Below are 24,304 nucleotides of genomic sequence, written 5' to 3'. Positions count from 1 at the left end.
TGGGCGGGACAGTGCACTGGAGACTGGGTGGGGCAAGGCATTGGAGGCTGCGTGGGTGGGCGGAGTGGAGAAATGCTAATTGTTTGGTTGGGGTGGAGTCTGGGTCTTTGGACGAGATAGAGGCCAGGCAGTTGGGCAAGGTGGACACTGGGCAGGTGGATGACTGGGGTGGAGATGGGGCAAGTGGGCAAGGTGGAGGCCAGGTAGATAGGCAGAGTGGAGACTGGTCAGGCGGGTAAGGTGGAGAAGTGGCAGGCATGTGTATTTGAGACTGAGCAGGTTGGCAATTGGGGTGGTGACTGGGCAGTGTGGAGACCAAACAGGTTGGCAGCATGGAGATGAGACAGGTGGGCAGCTGAAATGGAGACTGGGCAGGTAGGTGGAGTGGAAAAGGGGCAGATAGAAGAAGTGGAGACTGGGCGGTTGGACACTACTACCCATAACCAGTAAGCAAATGCTAAAAGTGCCAGTGCTGCTTTTCTCTTTAATCATATAATGTTCTGAAAGTCTAAAAGACTTTGTTTGTAAGTCATTGAGACAAAGATTTCTGCTAAATGTTAAAATGTAAAAAGACTTTTCCATTTCCAGCAAAGAATATCCATAATGAACATCATTGTAATACCACTTGTTTACCTTTTTTTGACAGGGTTTTCAAATGATCCGCCAACTTCAGGCACAGATGACAAAACAGTTGGACGCAGCATCCAAAGCCGGGGTAAAATGACTAACCTCCCACAAAAGTCCATTGTTTCATCTACACATTGCTTATGGTATCATAGAGAGCCAGGGTTACCTATGGATGAGGTGCCAGTCACCGTAGAGCACACTCACTAACTCGGTCACATTGGGGTAATGTCGAGTTGGTATTGACCCTGACATGCACAAATGGTGAAAAGTGGCTGCAGCAGAGTTAAAACCTGCAAAACCAGGGTCTCTGGGGCAAATCCAACAACTCACATGTGATTAAATTTCACATTGCAGACTTTCATTTAAGGGGATTTGCATACAGTTCGGTCACACCATGTAGAAATATCGACACCATTTCAAGGCACCATAATGTTTGGGACAATTGGTGTAATTTGCGTCTATATATAAAATGCCTAAGGGTTGTCTGTCTGTCTCATAAGATCTCACAAACTCCTAGGCCTTGAACCTTGATCTTATGACTTGATATGCAGACACAACCCACAAATTGGAGGTGTGGGCTACCTTGGTCACAATAATTGGGCTTCAGGTCTTTGTCACAGCAAGCAGTGGATCAAGGCTGACAGGAAAAGAACAGCAGTGACATCTGCTGATAGTGAAGCACATTGCAGAAGCTGATTATCATTTTTATCTGAAACCCGAGTCATATGCTCCCACAGCACAAAAGAAAGTCATTCATAACCAAAGAATTGGAGGTGTGGGCTACCACTGTGCTGTCATCAGACCTTCAGTCATTCTTATGGCAAGCAGCAGTGCAGCCATGCAATGTGGCTGACAGGAAAAGAAAAGCGGCGACATTTGCTGACAGTGAAGCACACTGCACAGGCCAATTGATCACATTCATTGCAAACACAAGTCACACACTCGGAGCGCAAGAAAAAAATCAAAAGAGGTAATAGTGCCCTTGCCTGAGTGGCCTGGGGTGCTGGGGTTTTGTCATAAGCGCATGAACCACCTCTCCTCGAGGACCAGGGACTGAGTGTTTTCTAGTTGTTAGATAGGTTGCTTCCAGAAAATACTTTCATGAATGAAAATTGAACACACTCAGACACCAGCGAGCATTTGAATTGTAGACTGGCATCCCGTCATCTCTCTCTCTTATATATCTATATATACAGTGCATCCAGAAGGTATTCACAGCGCATCACTTTTTCCACATTTTGTGATGTTACAGCCTTATTCCAAAATGGATTAAATTCATTTTTTTCCTCAGAATTCTACACACAACACCCCATAATGACAACGTGAAAAAAGTTTACTTGAGGTTTTTGCAAATTTATTAAAAATAAAAAAACTGAGAAATCCATCCATTATCCAACCCGCTGAATCCGAACACAGGGTCACGGGGGTCTGCCGGAGCCAATCCCAGCCAACACAGGGCACAAGGCAGGAAACAATCCCGGGCAGGGTGCCAACCGACCACAGGACACACACAAACACACCCACACACCAAGCACACACTAGGGACAATTTAGAATCGCCAATCCACCTAACCTGCATGTCTTTGGACTGTGGGAGGAAACCGGATTGCCCGGAGGAAACCCACGCAGACACGGGGAGAACATGCAAACTCCACGCAGGGAGGACCCGGGAAGCGAACCCGGGTCTCCTAACAGCGAGGCAGCAGTGCTACCACTGCGCCACCGTACCGCCCCAATTTGCTTGAACATTCCGGTTGATTTTACGACTTCTCTCATCGTGCTATGAATCATAGTTGGCTTGCTGTACCGATTTATTTCCGCAAATCTGAGAGAGACGTAGCAGGCCGAGGGGAGGGGAGGCAGGACTTCAGGAGTAGGGAGCCGGGTGGAGTCCTCCTCACTCACACAGCAGCCTCTGTTCAAGTCACTCTACCTCTCGCCACGTGTTGGAGTGCACCTTGCCTCCGTTTAGCTAGCAATACCTGTTTGTTCAGCAGACATTATCGTCTAGAGTTTGTTAAAGAGTAACGTTTGACGTTTTTGAGAGAGAGATCAGAGCTAGGTGTGTTTTAGAGGGTACCTGCTCATACTGCCACGTGCTGTTCTCCCCACGTGGGGGACGCTCTCCCATCAGAGCTCAACACGATCAGATACAGTGCCAATGTTTGACTTTAGGGTACCTACCTTCCACTTGGCCACGGATACCTTGCTAACTTTTTCCATTTTTGCAAAGACATCACAGCTACATTTTCACCCCTGATAGCAAAACCAAAAATAATGTATATCAAGAGGCCCTCGGATATGAAAGCTATCAATATAAATTCTTCTCAATGCAAATTATTACATTGTTTTTGTATTTTTTTTTTTTATTGATTTTTAAAGTTTGTCCTGTTTCACTACTACGCAGGCAGAGCCACGGGGGACAGCTATATTATATTCAAATCCACACCTAGAGTAGCTCAGGATTATTTAGCAGTGGTCTATAAAACTCAAGTGAATTGCCCTTGTGTATGTTGAAACATCTTAACACACGCACATGTCTGAGGTGTACTCTCTTCCTGATTAACGTTTTCCCTCACATTTCTTTAACATTTAATCCTTGGCTGGTCTTGTCTCTCAATGCACTTTGCAATGTTTACATGAAGTACAATGCTAGCCAATAAATAAGATTGCCTCTTGGCCAATGAATTTGGGGGGGGGTTCTTTAATTCAAATCCTCGTTTGCATTTGAGCCCATTCTCAGAGTGTTTATTTCACAGCTAGCTAAGTAATCAACACTGGCCTCAAGGTTAAGGTTTGCAGTGCGCCATCTATTGGAATACATTTTGTAATGCATGTAGTAATAAAATGCATTGCATTTGCCACTCCAACAGATGGCACATCAACAACAACAACAACAACATTTATTTCTATAGCACAATTTTCATACAAATAATGTAGCTCAAAGTGCTTTACATGATGAAGAAAGAGAAAAAAGACAAAGTAAGAATTAAAATAAGAGAACACAAATTAACATAAAATAAGAGTAAGGTCCGATGGCCAAGGAGGATAGAAAAAACAAAAAAAACTCCAGATGGCTGGAGAAAAAATAAAATCTGCAGGGGTTCTGAGGCCACGAGACCACCCAGCCCCCTCTGGGCATTCTACCTAACATAAATGACTTTGATCAGTCCTCATGGTATTCAGGGTTCTCATGGAAGAACTTGATGATGACGGTCACGTGGACTTCTGGCCTTTAATCCATCAATGTATGGACGTCACGGTGCTTTGATTAGGTGGTGGTGGTGCAGGTCGCCACCACAGAAAACGAGAAAAAGAACAGAAGAGAGAGTAGGGGTTAGTATGGATTTTGGAGCCACCGTGAATAATAATGATAATTAATTGAATATGCAGAGCATCAGGATTAAATTAAAATGAAGTTATGAGAAGGCCATGTTAAAGTAATGTGTTTTCAGCAGTTTGTTTTAAAGTGCTCCACCGTATCAGCCTGGCAAATTCCTACTGGCAGGCTATTCCAGATTTTAGGTGCATAACAGCAGAAGGCCGCCTCACCACTTATTTTAGGTTTAGATCTTGGAATTCTAAGAAGACCCTCATTTGAAGGTCTTCTAAGGTTACGATTTGGAATATAAGGTGTCAGACATTCTGAAATATAAGATGGAGCAGATTATTTAAGGCTTTGTAAACCATAAGCAGGATTTTAAAGTCAATCCTGAATGACACAGGTAACCAGTGTAGTGACATCAAAACTGGAGAAATGTGCTCGGATTTTCTTTTCCTAGTAAGGATTCTAGCAGCTGCATTCTGCACTCGTTACAATCGATTCATATCTTTTTTTGGGTAATCCTGAGAGGAGTGCGTTACAGTAATCTAGCTGACTGAAAACAAAAGCGTGAACTAATTTCTCAGCATCTTTCAATGTTATAAGAGGTCTAACTTTTGCTATATTTCTTAAGTGAAAAAATGCTGTCCTAGTGATCTGATTAATATGCGATTTAAATTTCAAGTCAGTGTCAATAGTTACCCCTAAATTCTTTACCTCCGTCTTGACTTTTAATCCTAATGCATCAAGTTTATTTCTAATAACCTCATTATATCCATTATTGCCAATCACTAAAATTTCAGTTTTCTCTTTATTTAGCTTGAGAAAATTACTATTCATCCACTCAGAAACACAAGTCAGACATTGTGTTAGTGAAACAACAGAGTCGGGGTCATCAGGCGCTATTGATAAATACAGCTGCGTGTCATCAGCATAGCTGTGGTAACTCACGTTATGCCCCGAGATAATCTGACCTAACGGAAGCATGTAGATCGAAAAGAGCAGCAGACCCAGGATAGAACCTTGTGGAACACCATATAGAATATCATATCTCTTTGAAGTATAATTACCACAACTAACAAAGAATTTTCTATCTGCCAGGTAGGATTCAAACAATTTAAGACACTGCCAGAGAAGCCCAATAAATTGCATTACTACAAATGTTTGTGATGCACCCTCTGTTAAAATGACAAATGCAATGCCTATGTTTCTGCTGTTTGACCTTCATAAAAGCAGTGTTAATGTTTGTGATGTGCCATCTGTTGGAATGACAGAGACATAGCAACCAGACGGACACTCAGACAGTAGCTTTTGATTAAGGTGGATATTTTAGTAAATATGCAAGTGTTTGGGATGTTGTGAGCATACAACTGGATGACCTGACGTGTGGGTTATGTGAAATGAGTAACATGAGATTTTTTTGTGGACATGTTTGATATTATTTGCCGTTGGTCTCCATAGACCCCTGTTATGTTATTCTGTATGAACACACGAGATTAAAGCTTTTTGTTGGCTATCATGACAAAATACACAGGGTAAATAATATATATAAATCAATTTTGGGTGGAGGATTCTTGTAGTTTTTTGTGTCTTATAATAAGCGACAGGCCCTCTAAGGTGGAGTCTCTCACTTCTCGCTCTGTTGCTGTTTTTCTAAAGCCTGCATCAAAACCCCAGTCACACCTTGGCTCTATGGTACTGAGCTTTGACCGCATGGAGCAGCCCTTGGACCTCGTCATGGAAGCCGCAAAGGCTCTAGAACTGACAGTGGGGAAGGATATCCACCTTGCAGTGAACTGTGCGGCCCATGAGCTTGTGGATTATGTAAGTACAGGCCGTTGCTACCCTGACCAAATATTTTTAGCCCTGAAGTCTTTTAGTTTGTCCAAGCTGAAGTGATCAATCCCAAATCATCAAACCCAACGCCACCATCCTTGATAGTCTCGTGGTGTTGCTCCATTGTTTGCTTTCATCAAATGTAGTCTCTTACATTAGGACCAACTCACTTCACTTTGTTCTGGAAGATGTGTGGTTTGTTGTTTGTTCAAATGGGACCTTGCATCCCAAAATTTTTTTTGACATAAGGACCCTGAATAACCTTCCTTAACACTTTTAGGATGGATGACGAATTTTGTCGACTCAAGGGCAAAAGGCGATAAAAGCTGTAAACGTCGATAAAACTCGCCATTAACATTATAGGTAGACCCTCTTTACTAGGAGGACTGTTAGACTTGTTGACTTGACGTCGAATCCCTGTGTGTGTGTGAGTAGCAGAGAGTAAAAACAACATCTAGAATGGCTTTGATGTCAGATGAGAGAGCGAAGCGAATGTACAAAGCAAAATACTCTGTATATCATTTATTTATTTTTTGCATATCATTGCTGAATCCAACTCTGACTTACCGAACTCCGATTTTGATGCAAGTGATCTGGAAATTGAAAACAAAACTCAGGTACCTGCATCAGCAGATCGGTTCCCAGATGATTGTGCAGCTGACACGCCTATTGCAATGTTCACCCAGGAGGACTAAACTCACACTTGTCAAACCTTGATTTTGATGGAAACGAACTGGAGATTTAAAAACCAAAGTCAGGTACCTGCATCAGATGGTTGGTCTCCAGCTAATCATGCACCTGATGCTTCTACGACAGCATTCGCCTGGGTGGACTACATGGACACTTACTGAAGTCTGATTTTGATGCAAATGATCTGGAAATCGAAAACGAGAGTCAGGTACCTGCATCAGCTGATTGGTCCCCAGCTGATCGTAGTGCTTAACACGCTCGTGCAGCTGACGGCAACAAGTCACCCTGAGAGGACTACACGGACATAGATCCGTGGGAGGCAAACTGGCAACTGGACTTCATCAAATGAGAGGGGAGTTCTAGGGGACACTATGGATTAGCAGCCCCTTGACTACTTCAATTTGTGTTTTTCCAGAAGTTGCCTTTCAACTTGTGAGTGATGAGACCAACAGGTATGTAGTAAGTATTTGAATTCACATACTGTTGAGGCTCATGGAACACAAAACAGAGTGACAATTGTGGCTTTCCCGCACCTAAAGAGATGCGCTGTGATGAACCTGACCCACCAAATGGTCAGCCAAATCGGACATCATTACAACTTTATTTGAATGTAATTAGCAGAATGCAGAAACAGGGGTTCAGATGCAACATTTATTTTTTAATCAATTCATTTAATTTGTGGTCAATATCACATGGTACAGCCCTTATATTCCGTAGTTCATTGGGCACATCTCTTACAGCATCCACTACTGCATTTTGTGACTCCAGAACAGTGTCAGTCAGCACACAGCCAGATTGTCACCCAGTGATTTCCGAGGCAGAAGTGTGTGTGCAGCCAGCCTCTGAAGATGTGCTGCGCACAATGGCACCATCATCGCATGGAGTGGTGTGATCACCATGAGGCTCAGCGTTTGTAATATTGTCAGAAACCGAATAAGCAGACGGTGGGTTGCCACTGGCCTTTTCACGTCGCCTTTGATATCCGACCTCTTCTTTTTTATTTTGGGAACTGTGCGACTTTCTGAACTTGAACTTTCGCGTATCTTTGCCACGTTGTATCACTCCATAACTTCCTTTTCTTGTTTATACCACGGCTAAAGCCAACAAACAGTACATTTTTCCTTGCCTCCACTTTACATTCGCTGAAATTCTTCTTCTTTCCATGTGATTTTGCCATTGTCTTTTAACAAAACACCAAACGGAAGGTGATAGTTATATTGATTTGCACATTAATAAAATATGCAAAATTCTGGGAGGAGTCGGGGTGGGGCTGTAGGCACATTTATTGGTTTTTATAATGGGGAAGTGCATGAAACTTGGTGTACGCAAAGTTTTATGTATCTGAATTTTTGTGCATACGCACATTTCTGTTTTTGTCCGTACACCACGTTTTACTGTGAATTCTACGCATGGTGTTATACATGAGCCCCCTGGTGTGTCCCTAAAGCCTAGCAGAATGGGCAATGCCCATTTTGTCCTCCAGTGCTTTACTCCCATTTTTATTTTCCCCCTGTCCACAATTGCATCTAAAGAGTGAAGGGGCCTTCCAGTTAGGTCAGTCAGGTGCTGTGGTCATTAATGCTGTAGTTACCTGAGGGACCTATAAAAGACACTTGCCTGCCATTAGCTTCTTGGCTTGGTATTAGAATGTGCAGTTCTTTGTGCTGAAGCTATTTGTTTTCTTACAAGAACATCTGGATATCCTGCTCTTTGTTTTTACCCTTTTGAGATCTTCAGCTAATAGTTGAAGACCTTCAGTAACAGTATGAGTGCTTGAAAAAACCAGGAGATGGCAACATAAAGCATGGATTGTGTTCAAAAGAGGATGCATTGTCAGAGTCAAAATATACAGATGAGATAATAGAGCTACCCAAACAAAGGAGTACATCGAGAATTAAAGATGAAAAGGGGTTCACAACTGAATATGAAACCTAACGCTAGGCCTACTTTTTCAAGAAACTAACTGAAGCTAAAGAAGTTGTTTATCCACCCAAGGAATGATACATAACAGAACTGACGCCCTCTTTAAGCTGTCAGCTATCACTTTGTCACAGATGCCACAACTGCAGAGATGTGTCACGTAAACAAAGAATGGGATGAAACAAAAATGAAAATGAAAGTTTGCCAAAATATATCAGTACAACTGAAAGACCCTCTCAGTGACTTTCCATAATAAAAAAATCAGCAATGGTCTCAGAGATTGTAATAGCGACCCAGTGTGATTATCGATAAATGCTGCAGAGGTGAGGCGGCTGCATTTATGGAATGAGTACTGTGATTCACGTTTGCTCTGGTGGAAAGACTCAGGATTGTGGACGTTTTTTATCTTAATGGTGTTTTAATTATTTATCAGGACTCCATAGTACTGTTGATTTTTTTAAAGATAGTATTTAGTTATACAGTAATCCCTCACTATATCGCGCTTCGCCTTTCGCGGCTTCACTCCATCGCGGATTTTATATGTAAGCATATTTAAATATATATCGCGGATTTTTCGCTGCTTCGCGGGTTTCTGCGGACAATGGGTCTTTTAATTTCTGGTACATGCTTCCTCAGTTGGTTTGCCCAGTTGATTTCATACAAGGGACGCTATTGGCAGATGGCTGAGAGGCTACCCAACTTACTTTTCTCTCTGTCTTGCGCTGACTTTCTCTGATCCTGACGTAGGGGGATTGAGCAGGGGGGCTGTTTGCACACCTAGACGATACGGACGCTCGTCGAAAAATGCTGAAAGATTATCTTCACGTTGCTATCTTTTGTGCAGCTGCTTCCTGAAACGACATGCTGCACGGTGCTTCGCATACTTAAAAGCTCGAAAGGCACGTATTGATTTTTGATTGAAAAACAAACTCTGTCTCTCTCTCTCTCTCTCTCTTTGTCTGCTCCTGACGAAGGGGGTGTGAGCTGCCGCCTTCAACAGTTTTGTGCCGCGGTGCTTTGCATACTTAAAAGCAAACAGCCCTATTGATTTGTTTGCTTTTCTCTCTCTCTTTCTGACAGCCTGTGCTCCTGACGCGCACTCCTTTGAAGAGGAAGATATGTTTGCATTCTTTTAATTGTGAGACAGAACTGTCATCTCTGTCTTGTCATGGAGCACAGTTTAAACTTTTGAAAAAGAGACAAATGTTTGTTTGCAGTGTTTGAATAACGTTCCTGTCTCTCTACAACCTCCTGTGTTTCTGCGCAAATCTGTGACCCAAGCATGACAATATAAAAATAACCATATAAACATATGGTTTCTACTTCGCAGATTTTCTTATTTCGCGGGTGGCTCTGGAATGCAACCCCCGCGATGGAGGAGGGATTACTGTAAACTGGTTATGACTGCCTTTTGTCATTTGAAATAAAAACACGCTCTTTTTACACCAGGAAACTGTTGTTGCCATCACTTGCGCTAGTCCATCCCCAGTTCACAAACTATTAGATTACACTGCTGGATGTGGTTTCATGTCCGTGGAAAGCATGGGACATTACATTTGGTGGCAAAGTTGGGATGGACTAGTGGCAGTGAGGGATGATGATAGAAAGGCACTAGTGCCAATTATGAACCCCATGTGCTCAAGCCATGTAGAGGCTTCCATCTGGGCACTCTGTCATCAAGACCAGATCAGTGGAGTATTGCACAGATGATGGAAGTTTTTCCCTTCTCCACACAGGTTCTCTGGAGCTCAGTCAGACAGACTATTGGGTTCTTGGTCAACGCTCTTAAAAATGTCCTTCTCACCCTGATTGCTCAGTTTGGCCAGGTGGCCAGCTATAGGAAGAGTCAAGGTTGTTCCAAACTTCTTCCATTTAAGAACAATGGAGGCCAGTGTGCTCTTGGGATACCTTCAGTAATGTAGGATTTTTTGTAGCCTTGCCCAGATCAGTGCCCCGACACAATCCTGTCTCATGGCCTTGTCGGCCTCATGGCTTGGTTTCTGCTTACCTGAATCATCCACAGGTTGACTCCAAACATCTCAACGATGATCAATAGAATGAGAAGCACCTGAGCTGAGCCTAATTTCAGATGGCACAGTGTTTCTGAGTACTTTTAGATTTTTATTTTTAATAAATGTGCAAAAAATGTTTCAAAAATCCTGTTTTTGCTTTGAGATTCTGGCGTATTGAGTGTTGTTTGATGTGGGAAAAATGAATTTAAAAGATTTTTAACATAAGATTGCAACACAAAAATGTGTAAAAAGTGAAGGGGTCTGAATACTTTCTGAATGCCCGTATGTGTGTGGGTGTGTATGTATGTATGTATGTGTGTGTGTGTTTCTTTTTATTGTTATTGTTATTCCTGTCACTATTATAAGGAGACATGTAAGTAAGGGTTTCACGGTACTGTGGAGACACTTGAATTTGTATTTTGGCTCAGGTTTTCTCTTGTTTGTTTTTCTTTGTATTTGCTTTTTATTTTCTTCGTACGTTTCTCAGATTTACGTCTTTGAGTCATTTGTTCTTTTTTAAAATTTTTTTCTAGGGTTTGTTTTGAATAGGCTTCTTATTTCATTATTTAAATTTAACTAATGATCCATCCATCCATCCATTATCCAGCCCGCTACATCCCAACCACAGGGTCATGGGGGTCTGCCGGAGCCAATCCCAGCCAACACAGGGCGCAAGGCAGGAAACAAACCCCGGGCAGGGCGCCAGCCCACAGCAGTAGCTAATGATAGTTATCTTTAAATTTTCATTTCTTGTTAAATTTAATTATTAAATAAACTTGTTCGGTCCAATAAAGTGGCCTTTTTGAGTTTGGAAGAGTTTTATGGCTTTAGCTTTCCCAACTCAAGTAAAAATCATAACAATATGTAAACTGTAGAATTAAACGAGGGGACATTTACTTTTCCTGTGACCGTAATCATAGTATGTTTGTACACCTCTTTAAAAGACTCTTACAGAACCTAAATATTAAATGGAAAAGTATGACTATAAGAAGATAAAGAATATGGCAGCACAGCAGTAGTGCTGGTGCCTTGCAGTTAGGAGAGCATTGGTCATGGCCTGGGTTCTCCCCGTGTCTGCCTGGGTTTTCTCCAGGTGCTCCAGTTTCTGCCCGCAGTCCAAAGACATGCAGGTTAGGTGGATTGGTGACACTAAACTGACCTGAGTGTGTGCTCGCCCTGCGATGGCCTTGTGCCCTATGCTAGTTGAGATAGACTTCATCCACCCCACCACAACCCCGGTCTGCATTAAGTGGGTTAGAAAATGGCATGACATTCTTGCTGTAACCCTGCCTATGACTACACAGAGCCTATACTGAAGCTGGCACCCAGCCTGGCATAAAGGCACGTTCATTCAATCAAGGCCACTTTAGAAATGCCAATCGGGGATGAGGGAGGAGAATCAAAACAAATCAACATGGACATGGAGAGATTGTGTAACAAAGGTGTCCTGGGGCTGTAAGGATGCAGCGTGAACCACTGAGCCATCATGCTGCTCCCATGTAAATTTTGCACTGTTTCTGATCTGGAGTTGTATTTGTAAAGCCCGTCTCCTGACAGCAGCTAGGGTTTGAATTTTTGTTCTGAAGGCTCCATGCATGCTTTACTTATACAAATTGTATTTTTTTTTTTTTTTTTTTAGCAAAAAGGCAAATATGAAATTGCCAATGGAACAGCCAAGAACCCTGATGAGATGGTTGATGTCCTGGTGGATTTGCTTAACCGGTATCCCGCAGTTATTGCCCTGATTGATCCTTTGCGGAGAGAGGTAGCGTGTGAGCGTCCGCTTTTGGCTATCGACCTCGCTGTCTAACGGTTTAATCTTTCTCTCCATACTGTTCTGGCTTAGCTGCTGTAAAATCTACATAAGCTCATCTAATCTTTTTGTTGCCAATAGCAACCTTTTAAATGATTTAATATTTCTGATAATCTGCTTATACCCTAACATTGATACTAACCATTTAATTTGAACTGTAATGAAGCCCGGTACAGTTAACACTTGCCTTTCTTGAATGGTTTTCTTGTAAACTTTGCCACACTTTACCAGACTTTTAAGTATTTTAAGATCATTCTCAGTCATAAGAAATTTAAAAAATGTCAAGGCAGTTACCCCATATCTTTTATAAACTGCTGCAGTCTCAGGTGTAACGAGACAACCTTAGAGTTTCAGGCCTGATTAGCCACTTGAATTGATTTCTCCCTTGGCTGTAGTGGATAAAATGGCTAATAGAGGGTGGGCCTGAGTTCACACGCCAGGAGCTCAGTGGGGTCAATCTGTGAAGGAGATGCCGTCCAAGATGAGAGATCCTGCTGACATTCATCAATTTTCTGCTGCTTATCTGGATCCAGGTTGTGGGGCTGCAGTCTGAGCAAAGATGCCTAGATGTCCTTTTGCTCACCAGCTCCTCTCAATTCCTCCAGGGGGATTCCAAGGTGTTTCCAGGCCAGCCAAGAGATATAATCTCTCCAGAATGTCCTGAGTGTACCCTGAGATCTCCTCCTGGATGGACATGACTGAAACACCTTCACAAGGAGGCAATCTAGACAGAAACCCAACCACTTCAACTGAATCGAGAAGAGTAGCAGCTATACTTTGAACTTCTCCAGAATGTCTGCACTCCTCAACTTCTCTATAAGGGTGAGACTAGACACCCTGTGAAGAAAAATCATTTACACCCCTTGTGTTCAAGCTCTTTCAATCAGTACCCAAAGCTAAGGCCAGAATGTAGATTGACTGGTAAACTGAGAGCTGTCTTCACTACGACTGACTGTACGACTTCCACATAACTGCTGACACCACTCTGATCCACGTATTGATCTTTCACACTCTTCTTCCCTCTCTTGTGAATAGGAACCTGAGATATTTAAAGTCAAGTAGAGAACCTGCTGGCAATACAATATACATTTTATAGTCATGTATAGACAAAGAGTGGCACTGGTTCAGTCCCTACCATTGACTCCCATTAATCCTTTAACTCACCAGTGCTCATTTTGCCAAACACTATTATATGCTGCTCCACATGACAGGCACTATATAAAAAAACAAGATTATTAATTTAATACTCACCCTTGTCTCCTGCTGGGTCAGTTTAAAGAGTCGGTCAGTCTTGTTTATAACATTTACCATGAGTTGGTGTCTTTATACATGTTGCTTATACAATGACATAGACTTTAATTCACTAAAGCCATGCTTCACCGACGCTCATTTGACATTAACAGTCATCGTTGATAAACATCTCCGTTCTTTCCCATGACCACTACAGTCCTTGTCAATGAGTCTTGGCCTGATTTTATTAAGTTTAGTCCTGAGCCGCACAGCAGTTAGTGCTTTCAGTTTTCACCCGAAGTGGCTTGATCGGTGATCAGTACATTACAATTTTTTCAGAATCTGTTTTCTAAGCTTTTTTAACTGTAGTGCTCCTTTACATGACATTAGAACAATCTAGACAAGAACAGGCTATTCAGCACAACAAAGCTCGCTAGTCCTGTCCACTTATTTCTTCCAAAAAAACATCAAGTCGAGTTTTGAAAGTCCCTAAAGTCTTACTGTCTACCACACTACTTGGTAGCTTATTCCAAGTGTCAATCGTTCTTTGTGTAAAGAAAAACTAATGTTTGTGCAAAATTTAGCCTTAACAAGTTTCACTGTGTCCCCGTGTTCTTGATGAACTCGTTTTAAAGTCACCGTCTCGATCCACTGGACTAATTCCTTCATAATTTTAAACACTTCAATCATATCACCTCTTAATCTTCTTTTACTTAAACAGAAAAGGTTCAGCTCTTTTAATTTATCCCCTGTAGCCCTGGACTCAGACTAGTTGCTCTTCTCTGGACTTTTTCTAGTGCTGCTTTGTTCTTTTTGTAGCCTGGAGATCAAAACTGCACCCAGTACTCCAGATGAAGCCTCACCAGTGTGTTATAAAGCTTCAGCAGGACCTCCTTGGAGGCCTCATCTGGAGTATTGTGATATTACAGAACTTGAGGAATCTTGCATGTCATTTTGCTGCTGAACCTTCTTCAAATAGAAAACGGCCAAGCAGACATTAGGAAAGAGTGAAGGCAGGGATATTTGCTTTTAAATTAAAAAGGTGAAGTTAGCCACTGAGAAAAGCGAATCTGAGGGGTCATCCTGTGCATGGAGAGGAATAGCAGAATTTAAAGAACTATGTCACTTTACATGACCTCTCCACTAATTTTCAGTTGTAGTAGCGTGCTCACGTACAGCTTAAAGTCACTTAAAGTGACATGGCCAGTGACACACTCCAACTAGCCTATGACTCGCTACAATAAAATCAAAGAGGTTTGATTTTGGCTTTAGTCATTGAGGTGTTAACCTAGTGCTGTACGAAGAGTTAATAGTTTAACAGGCATGCCGAGTTGAGCAGCAGTCTCTGTCCCTACATAAAACATGAGAGAACAGGCAGACAAGCTTCTCTTCTGTTTGCGAGGTTCAAAACATGCATGTTCCTCCTCCTTCTTCTTTCGGCTGGTCACCTAAGGGTTTGCCACAGACGATCATCTTCTTCTATATCTTTGTACTCTGCATCTTGTTCTGTCACACCCATCACCTGCATATCCTCTTAGACCTTCTTCTTTTCCTCTTCCCTTGACAGCTCTATCCTTAGCATCCTTCTCCCAATAAACTCAGCATCTCTCCTCTGCTCATGTCCAAACCAACGCAATCTCACCTCTCTGACTTTGTCTTCCAACCATCCAACTTGAGATGACTGTCTAATGTACTAATTTCTAATCCTATCCATCCTCGTCACACCCAATGCAAATCTTAGCATCTTTAACTCTGCCACCTCCAGCTCTGTCTCCTGCTTTCTGGTAAGTGTCACCGTCTCCAACTCATATAACATAGCTGGTCTCACTACCGTCCTGTAGACCTTCCCTTTCACTCTTGCTGATACCCGTCTGTCACAAATTACTCCTGACACTCTTCTCCACCCATTCCACCCTGCCTGCACTCTCTTTTTCACTTCTCTTCCACAATCCCCATTACTCTGTACTGTTGATCCCAAGTATTTAAACTCATCCACCTTCGCCAACTCTACTCCCTGCATCCTCACCATTCCACTGACCTTCCTCTCATTTACACACACATGTATTCTGTCTTCTTCCTACTGACCTTCATTCCTCTTTCATGCACATCCATACAACTAAAGACCAAAGAAGGTGAATTACAGGCTGGCATTATTAGGTCACTGTATATGTTAGGCTATGTGACTGGTGCTCACGGGGTCACACTGCAACTGCCACCAACTATCACTAGGACTATGTAAATAAAGTCTGCAACTGAAAATCACAGGAAATATCATGAAATGCGCCATGGCCTTAGGACAGCTGCTTTCTAAAATCTGCACAGGGAAAAGTCAGTGTCTTGAGAGGCCAGTGAGGACTGCTATCTGAACAAAGAGACAGTTCCACTTGTATGTGCCCAGTGGTGGACTACCACCCTGCACACTGTTGTATGGAAAGACTTTTGGGGATGCTTCTCCTTAAAACATAAACCCCTTTTTCCAGTGCACTGATTCTTTTCTGTGATGTGGACATACAGATATACGACACACTTCTGTCAGTCCTTTTTTACTTTTTCAACTTAGCACCCTTTATGTAGTTCATAGTTGCAATGCACTTGCACCCAGGGCTACCTTCTGCCAGCAGCTCCCTCAGACTTCACGCAGGTATGACTGCCACTACAGCTTCTGTTTTGGTGTCTTGTGTTGAGTGCACTCTAATAATGAAAGTGAGGTAAGGCCTCTAAAAGGCTCACGGCCTTCCCTAGCCTCACCAGTCTGACCCCAATACTTTACTGGCTGTCTTCGACTTATAGGGACATAAAACAATTTTGGTTTCACAAGTTCAAGATATTTTTCATGTTCCAACGATATGCTAAAAATGCACATAAATGCCCTTCTAAGGAGAGGAACCATGAAAAATCTTTGGCTAGGAAGGACAAGACCAAAGCAAAACTTTAGGATAATTATTTTAAAGTAAAAAAGGAGCACAAAAGAAGTGAAAAATGAAGCAAAAATGATTTGTCTAAAAGGCAATTCAGAGCAAAGAAGTCCCAAAAATCATTTGACTTGAGGAACAATTCCACAAAGGAGTTTTATGAAGGAAGAATATGCTTCTGTAAACAAAAGAAGACCAAAAAATTGCAAAAAAGATAAAAGAACTTGCCCAAAAGGCAATCAAAAGTGAACAACTCCAAATTTAAAATCCTAATCCGAAACCACAAAACAAAAGCAAAAAGCCAGAATCCAAAAAAGAAATACTTACTAAGAACAGCCCACCCCAAACGTCAATAGACCAGTGAAGGATCTGCTCCCAGCTTCAGAATATAAAGACTGAGGGTAGTCCTTCAGCAATGACTTCAGGGTGGTCCCACATCTTGGGGTTCCACCAGAAAGTACAAGAAACATAGGAGAACTTACAAACACAATACATAGATACTGAATAATAAAGACAAATCTTGGCTGTAACATAGCAATTAGGAGTTTTCTCTCTCCATTACCCCAAGTTGATCTAGCTGAGAAAGGAGTTCAGTTCCCAACCCTGGTGATAAGAGTAAATAGGTGCATGGAAGCAGGCTTAAAAAATAAAATGTTTAGCTTTATTCCAATAGCAAAATAAATGAATGCATAAATAAAGTGTGATGATGCACACCATACACCTTGGTAGTACTAGAGGATCAGTCTTGTTTCTTGCGATGCTTGAAGTGAACAAAGAGCATTCTCAGTTTGTTTTCTCTTCTCTCTCTGATCAGCTTATTTTTCTTAACTTGTATAGCTATACTTTTTCAAAATCAGCCATTTTTGGAGCCCATAAAATTAAAATTTGGTTTATGAAATAAACTGCTTTAGCTCCCACTTTGATATTATAATGGGGAACCAAGAAACAGCCTATGAAACAATATGTGCGTTGCGATAACAGTTCTGCATCTCATATCATCACAAATATGCTCAACCAAGAAGAGTTCCTAAAATTCTAGACTACTCTGCCTCAGAGCATTTAACACTTTGTACTTAAACTAATTATCAAAATAATCAGGTAATTCACCTGCAAATGCAAGAACAGCTTAACAGACAAGGTACATTTTTCAGTGGCCAGGTAACATAACAAGCTATTTTAGCATAAAATAGAAATAAACAAATTTTGTAAAAGTACACTTTTTAAACATTACAAAAGATGCTCCTTCTTCTTGCATACCCAGTTTTGCTCCTCATTTCCCACCCCAGCCCTTAACTGTATTAATTGGGTTTGAGAATGTCTGTATGTAGGTGGAATCAAGTAATATTCTCAGTTTATATTTTATACTTTAGAATGTAAAGCAACATCATATTCTTCCCAAAAAGACTTGGTAGAATGTGCATTATAGAGACCAATTTCACTTCTAAACAGTGATTTTAGGATTTGGAAAACTTTTTAGCTAAAAGAACAGAGAAAGATAAAACCAGATTTATTAAAAAATGCTTAATATCAACTCAGATGTGATTAAAGTGTACATTGTAGACTTTCATTTAAGAGTATATGAAAACATTTTAGTCACATTGTTTAGAAATGACAAAACTGTTTCGTCATGGTCCCCCAATTTCAGGGCACCATAATGTTTGGGACTGAAAAACAAGAATAAAACCATTAGGACCTAAATTAATTGTCTGGGATATAATGAAGAAGAAAGAACACACTGGTGAGCTCAGTAATTGTAAAGGGAATAGTAGGCTAAGGAAGACCTGACTATGGTTAAAAAAAACCCAATGCCAGTCTGACAGATCAGAAATAGTCTGCAGGAGGAAGATGTGTTTATGTCAAAGGAAGACTTCATGAACAGAAACACAGGGCCCAACTGCAAGATGCAAACCGCTAGTTAGACAGAAAAGCCAGGATGGCCAGATTATAATTCATTCCAAAACTCTGGTCGTAACCCGATTTGGTCATGAACCGAAGTAATTTCCCCCATAGGATTGTATGTAAATACAATTAATCCGTTCCAGACCATACGAACTGTGTGTAAATATATATTTTTTTAAGTTTTTAAGGACAAATATAGTTAATTAAACCATAGAATGCACAGCGTAATAGTAAACTAAATGTAAAAACATTGAATAACACTGAGAAAACCTTGAACAACAGAGAAAACTTAACACTGCAATAGTTTGCGCTATGGCGCTACGAACCGCTGGCTAAAAATACTTTTTTTTAATGAGTTTTAAGCACAGGGAAAAAAATGAACATTTGAAAAAATCCGTAATTTAATAAACCACCAAGAAAAGTAACATTGCAACAATACACTCTATGAACCGATCGCTGTAAACAGAAGTTAAAACAAAAACAAGCCCAGTGCATTCTTTAACTGCCTTCCTACCTTATGTGTCCAGCCCTCTCTCTCTCTCACCTGTGTGTGTGTCTCTCTCTCGCCCACCTGTGTGTGTGCCTCTCTCTCTCTCGCTCGCCTGTGTGTGTCTCTCTTTTGCGTGCCTGTGTGTGTGTCTCTCTCTCTCGTGCGTGTGTGTGTGTGTGTGTGTGTGTGTGTGTGTGTGTCTCTCTCATGTGTGTGTCGCGCTCTCTCGCTCTCTCTCTCTTGCTCGTTGCACAGGAAATGCACAGGGAGAGACTGGAAGGGAAGGGAAACTGGCTTGTTCGTATACTGAGTGTGTGGTCGTAAACAGATGCAAAAGTTCGGCAAACTTTTTGGTCGTAAACCTATTTGTACATGTTCAGAGACGTTTGTGAACCGAGGTTTCACATAGTTTAATGCATTTCATCATGAAAGTGATATCAAGTATAAATCTAAGGATTGTAAATGTGCAGAAAGCTGTAATAGCATACATTTAATGTGTTGTGTGGGGCGATTGCTGCTTGCCGCTGCTGTCAATGCAGGAGGAAGCCCCAGAAGCACATAGGGATTAACAACTGGGTCGGTTTTAAGATGACATTTACAACGGTCTACTTCAATGATAACGGTCTACTTCAATGATAAAATAAACTACCAGATTAAAGTGGACATTTTGAAATTTAAGTCAAAATTTCCACTTTAATCACAAAATACACTTTTTCGCTGTGTCCCTAACTTTTTTTTCCTCTGTGGCTCAAATACATCGCCGCACATTCTGATGCTGTTGTGAGGGTGCAAAAAAAAAAAAAAAAAAAAGGATGGCACAGAAGATGGTATGCGAGACCTTTAAAATGTATTGTGTCATTATGGTGGGGAATATGCGACACTTGAATATGAAAGCAGCACAAATGCATTTTTATGTCGACATTTTGCCTCACCACATCGAACCATTCATCAAACATTGAAGCACGCACATCGATCCTATAGGATTCACAAAGCGGCTTTCTGTCACATGTAGATAGTAAACAGAGACCCTGCTATCACATTCCAAGTTTATCACACTGCGTCCCCCAACTTTTTGCTGGTACTGGAACTCACACACATGTTGCGTTAATTTCTGAGGACCTGCGCAAAGGACACGTCAAATGAATGCTGGGAATGTTGTGGCAGCCATGATGTGTGCCCATACGCGTTATGAGTGTGAAGTAAAAACCGGTCCTAAGGCAACACAGGAGTTTTTCAAAGCTAAAAAAATATAAGATTCTTGTCTAGCAAAGCCTGTCACCCAATTTAAATCCAATTGAGCAGGCCTTCCATATGCAGAAGAGAAAACTTAAGGGGACAAGCCTCCAAAACAAGCAGGAGCTAAACATGGCTGCATTAGAGGCTTGGCAGAGCAGCACCAGAGAAGATCCTCAGCACCTGCTGATGTTTATGAGCAGTCATTGTATGGCAGGGATATGTGACAAAGTACTAAATATGACAACTGCTTTAATAGACCTGCCATTGCTGTGTCCCAAACATTATGGTGCCCTGAAATGGGGGGACTGTGGAGAAAAACTGTCGTCATTTCTACATGCTGTGACTGAAATGTATGCAAATACCCTGAAATGAAAGTCTGCAGTGTCCACTGTAAACTCATCTGAATTGTTTATTTTGTCATTTTAAACTGTGGAGCACAGGAGTAAATCAAGGAAAATGTGTCTTTTTCCCAAACATTATGGAGGGCACTGTATAAGGGTACAACTTCCAGCCTGAGCAGGATTAATAAAAGTGACCAACCTGCTGCTCATTTCCACTTTCAAAGGCCAACAATACAAGCATGGCTCTGTATTACATTCTGTGAGGATGGTAAGTTTTTTTGAGTATGTAATGCTGATATACTGTCTGTAACAGTTAATAGTATGATGAGTTCATTTGATTTTTAAGTCAGTTTAAAAATTAGCATTTTGGAGGAAGAATATAAACTATCCTCAAGAAAACCTAAGCATCAGATATACAAATTGTTTGCTTTGATTTGGTATGTGTTGCTCATAGTTTGTGTGTTAAAAAGGTCTCACATTTTTAGAGTACAATAAGCAGCACTCCATGTTGTGTTCACTGGGGTAGGGTTCACTCAAAATTATGGGATAAGTGGAACACAAAGCCCATAGTTTAGTTCACAGGTTCATGGAAGGCTGGGTAGCCAATAATTGCTGCTAATGAAGCAGACTTTGTTGCCTTACTTTTAATTGACACACATTTTAAGATTCCAAAATATGTACTTCTTATTTATTCCTTTGCCAGCTGGCAGTGAAAATTATGTGCTGCACTACTCAAGGTCAAAAAACATTTGGATGAAAGAGGCATAAACAATGTTAGAAATGTTAGATGTGTCAGAGTGATGGCTCCAAATGAAATAAACATGTATCACTTACAGCAAGAGTTGACTTTGATTTATAAAACGACATGTAGCAAAAATCTAAAGCCAATGCAACCTTTTAGGAACTGGGACCCCCTCATCCAAATGTTTGTGACCCGTAGCACCTCAGTCCTAAATGTTAACAAGCAGCTGTTATGGCTACATAGAGAAAGATTGTGTGCCAGAACTTTAATGTCAGTACAAGTACGACCAGGAGAACGAATAGTTTTAAGGTGACACGTAGTGCACCCATGGACTGTTGTGAGCACAAAAAGACTGGGAGATGATAGAAAACTGCAAAAACATTGTCAAAAGAGGACGTTCAGGCTGAAATACTGCTGTGTGGAGGAAGAAAAGATAGCAGAAGATGCAAAAAGATCAGGAGAAAAGACGTAATCAGAGAGCAAGCAAAGGTCATAGCTGAGAACTCAATACATGGAGCAACAAGAACTTAGATGAGAATCAAAGAATAGACTTCAGAAAACGAGAACAAAGAAGTCATCAATAAAGTACAAGCAGAATTTTTGAACTTCTAAGAGTATAGATAGGGATGTGCCCTAATTGGTGACCTTTTATTCCATTGCTGTTATAACATCATGGGCCATGCAAACCCGGTCGTAATCCAAACAGTACATGAAGAAATTGATGTACCCATAAGAAACCATAATGGCAATGAAGCAGTAAAAATAGAACACAAAAATCATGGCATAAAGTCATAACCAAAAAACAACATCAGAGGTCATGGTTACTTCTATGAAGGAGAGACTTCAGTTTTAAAATTTTTATAAAATTTGCAAACCTTTCTGAAACCATGTTTTCACTTTTTTATTGTGGGTTATAGAGTGTAACTCGATGGGCAAATATGACAAGTTCATCGATTTAAAATGAAATCTACAACACAATAATGTGTGCAGAAAGTGAAGGAATACTTCCTAACTCCAATGTAGGTGAAAGAAATTAGAAACAAAACACCAATAAGACAAATACCAGAAGTGAAAAAATAGAAACATGCACATAAAAATCAGAGAGCAAAACAAAAATGGTTGTCAAGTAGAATCAAAGTTGAAAACCAGAAAAGGCAAATACGGACAACTAGAGCCTACCTGAGTCAAAAGCTAACTTGCACAGAGGGATTGTATTTTTTGTGTTTGTTTTGTTTTTGGTTGCCATATTGTATTCCGTTGTTTAGGCAGCTTTACTATCGCTACGGGGTGTGTGTTCCCCTTGGGGTCGTGGCCCAGTAGTAATTTCAGTGATGGGGTTAAAAGGTTACCCAGTTCACCGCATTGTTTTCCAAGCTTTGGATGACAAACTTTACTTTGTGCCTTTATGAAGAATACTTATTTTTTGATCTTTGGATTTCTGACTAAATATTTTTGAAAAAATGTATATAACTGCACTAAATCAGATTCAGACTCATGTTGATAACAGACTGCTATTATACAGCCCCTACACCAACACCTGAAGCATCTACCTCGACTGTGAAGAGAAATTCAATTTTGGGATGTCTAAAAATTACTGCTGCAGTGAATAGCAGTTTTATTTGTACTAAGTAGCTTCTGGCTCATGCATATCTAAAAAGTATAGGTCTACTGGCCAAGTGCTCCTTTAACACTAAATGTAAGGCCGCCCCTGTATTATTGGTTGTGCAGAGGGTTTGGATGACTATTAGGGATATACATCTTTAGATTCCATTGTGTAAACTACCACCAGGATTTACCAGCCCTTATGTTATCACACGCTATGTGGGTCCAGTGTCTGGTAGTTTGTCACTACCTGTGCATTTCTAGACCTATTCCGCATTCCATGTCTCTCATTTTAATCCATGTCATTCTCCAAGTTCTGTCCCTCTGGTGGCGATAGTAGATGGTTCTGAAGAATCTGAAGTTAAGTCCATCATGGATCCAAGATGGTTAGGTTGGGCAGTTAAATATTTTGTTCACTGGAAGGGCTACGGTCCCAAGAATTGCTCCAGGGTCCGGTTTAATGCCCTTCAAGCCTACTGACTTTTATTCTGCTTTCATGCTTGGTTGCCCGCTAAGCCTGATGGCCACATCATTGAAGGGTAGTTATGTAATATGTTTTGGGTTTTATTTAGTTTCTGGCCACCATGCTGTTTTGTGTTGTCTTGGTAGCCTTCTTGTCACTAGTGGGTGTGTCCCCAGAGGTCATGTCCCACAGGTAATTGCAGCAATGAGGTTAAAATGTTGCCCAGTTCGCCATGTTTTCATCCACGGATAACAAACTTGCTTTGTGGTTTTGTAAAGAATATTTTTTTTGTCTCTGGTTTTCTAACTTTAGTACCACCTATACACTGATTTTTCCCTTCTCATTTTGACATATTGACAACAGAATCTTTCTACCTGTTGATTCTAAGGATCCAAGTATCCCAGATGTCTTCCAAGGAAAATATCTTTGTAGTACAGCAGTGGCACCAAAAAGGGAAACAGAATAGAGGAGGGTTATTAATGATTCATAATTATTATATGAGATATATATATTTTTTACAATGACTAACAAAACAGATGCAATATGCACAACTGAACAGGGTATGATAGACTAAAGTCGCGAGTCTTCAGCCTGGGGACAGAAGTAGCATCTCTGATATAAGCAGGTAGATCACTGCACTGTTACTGTATTAATCCTTCGAATCTTAAGTAGGCAGGCATCTTGAGATCTCCTCTAATTATGGCTTGTAAGGAATAATACGTTCAGATAAGTAAACTGGGCTTTAGTCATTTAAGGCTTTACATGTAAGAAATCAGCCCTATGCTTAACTGGAAGCCAGTGTGAGGACTGCAGGACAGGAATTATGTGGTTGTACTTTTTAGTTCTTGTAATGATCCTCAAGGCAGCAAAATGGTGACAACAGAAGAAAATATTAATTTAAAATCAAGACAAAATAACACCACCATTATATATGTGCCAAAAACAGAACATCTTAAATACTAAACATAGTTTCACAACAGGAGGTAGTTAAGGAAAAACAAGCAATTTAGTTTTCAGAATACTAAAAGATGAGTACATTTAAGCAATGGCAGCAAAGCATGTTCTGTTAGTAGCAGTAACTAAGAAAGTGGATGGAGTGAGAACGTGTAGTGACTGCACCATCCAAGAACTGAGTTTAACATTCCTGGCTTAGTACTTGAATGGGCCCTT

At 41.0% G+C, this 24,304-nt stretch overlaps 1 protein-coding gene across 3 annotated transcripts in view; it reads left to right on the top strand.

Annotated features, from left to right (window-relative positions):
• eno4 (enolase 4) overlaps positions 1 to 24,304 on the top strand; it is a 117,071-nt gene that overhangs the window by 79,451 nt on the left and 13,316 nt on the right. For all 3 annotated transcript variants that reach the window (XM_051923471.1, XM_051923470.1, XM_028796008.2), the window contains exons 7-9: positions 647 to 715; positions 5,608 to 5,772; positions 12,046 to 12,171. In XM_051923471.1, the coding sequence (XP_051779431.1) occupies positions 647 to 715; positions 5,608 to 5,772; positions 12,046 to 12,171 (360 nt within the window). The remainder of the gene's footprint in view (positions 1 to 646; positions 716 to 5,607; positions 5,773 to 12,045; positions 12,172 to 24,304) is intronic.

The sequence above is a fragment of the Erpetoichthys calabaricus genome, chromosome 2, assembly GCF_900747795.2.
Source record: "Erpetoichthys calabaricus chromosome 2, fErpCal1.3, whole genome shotgun sequence".
Lineage (NCBI taxonomy): Eukaryota > Metazoa > Chordata > Cladistia > Polypteriformes > Polypteridae > Erpetoichthys > Erpetoichthys calabaricus.
This window is presented reverse-complemented; position numbering and strand designations above follow the sequence as displayed.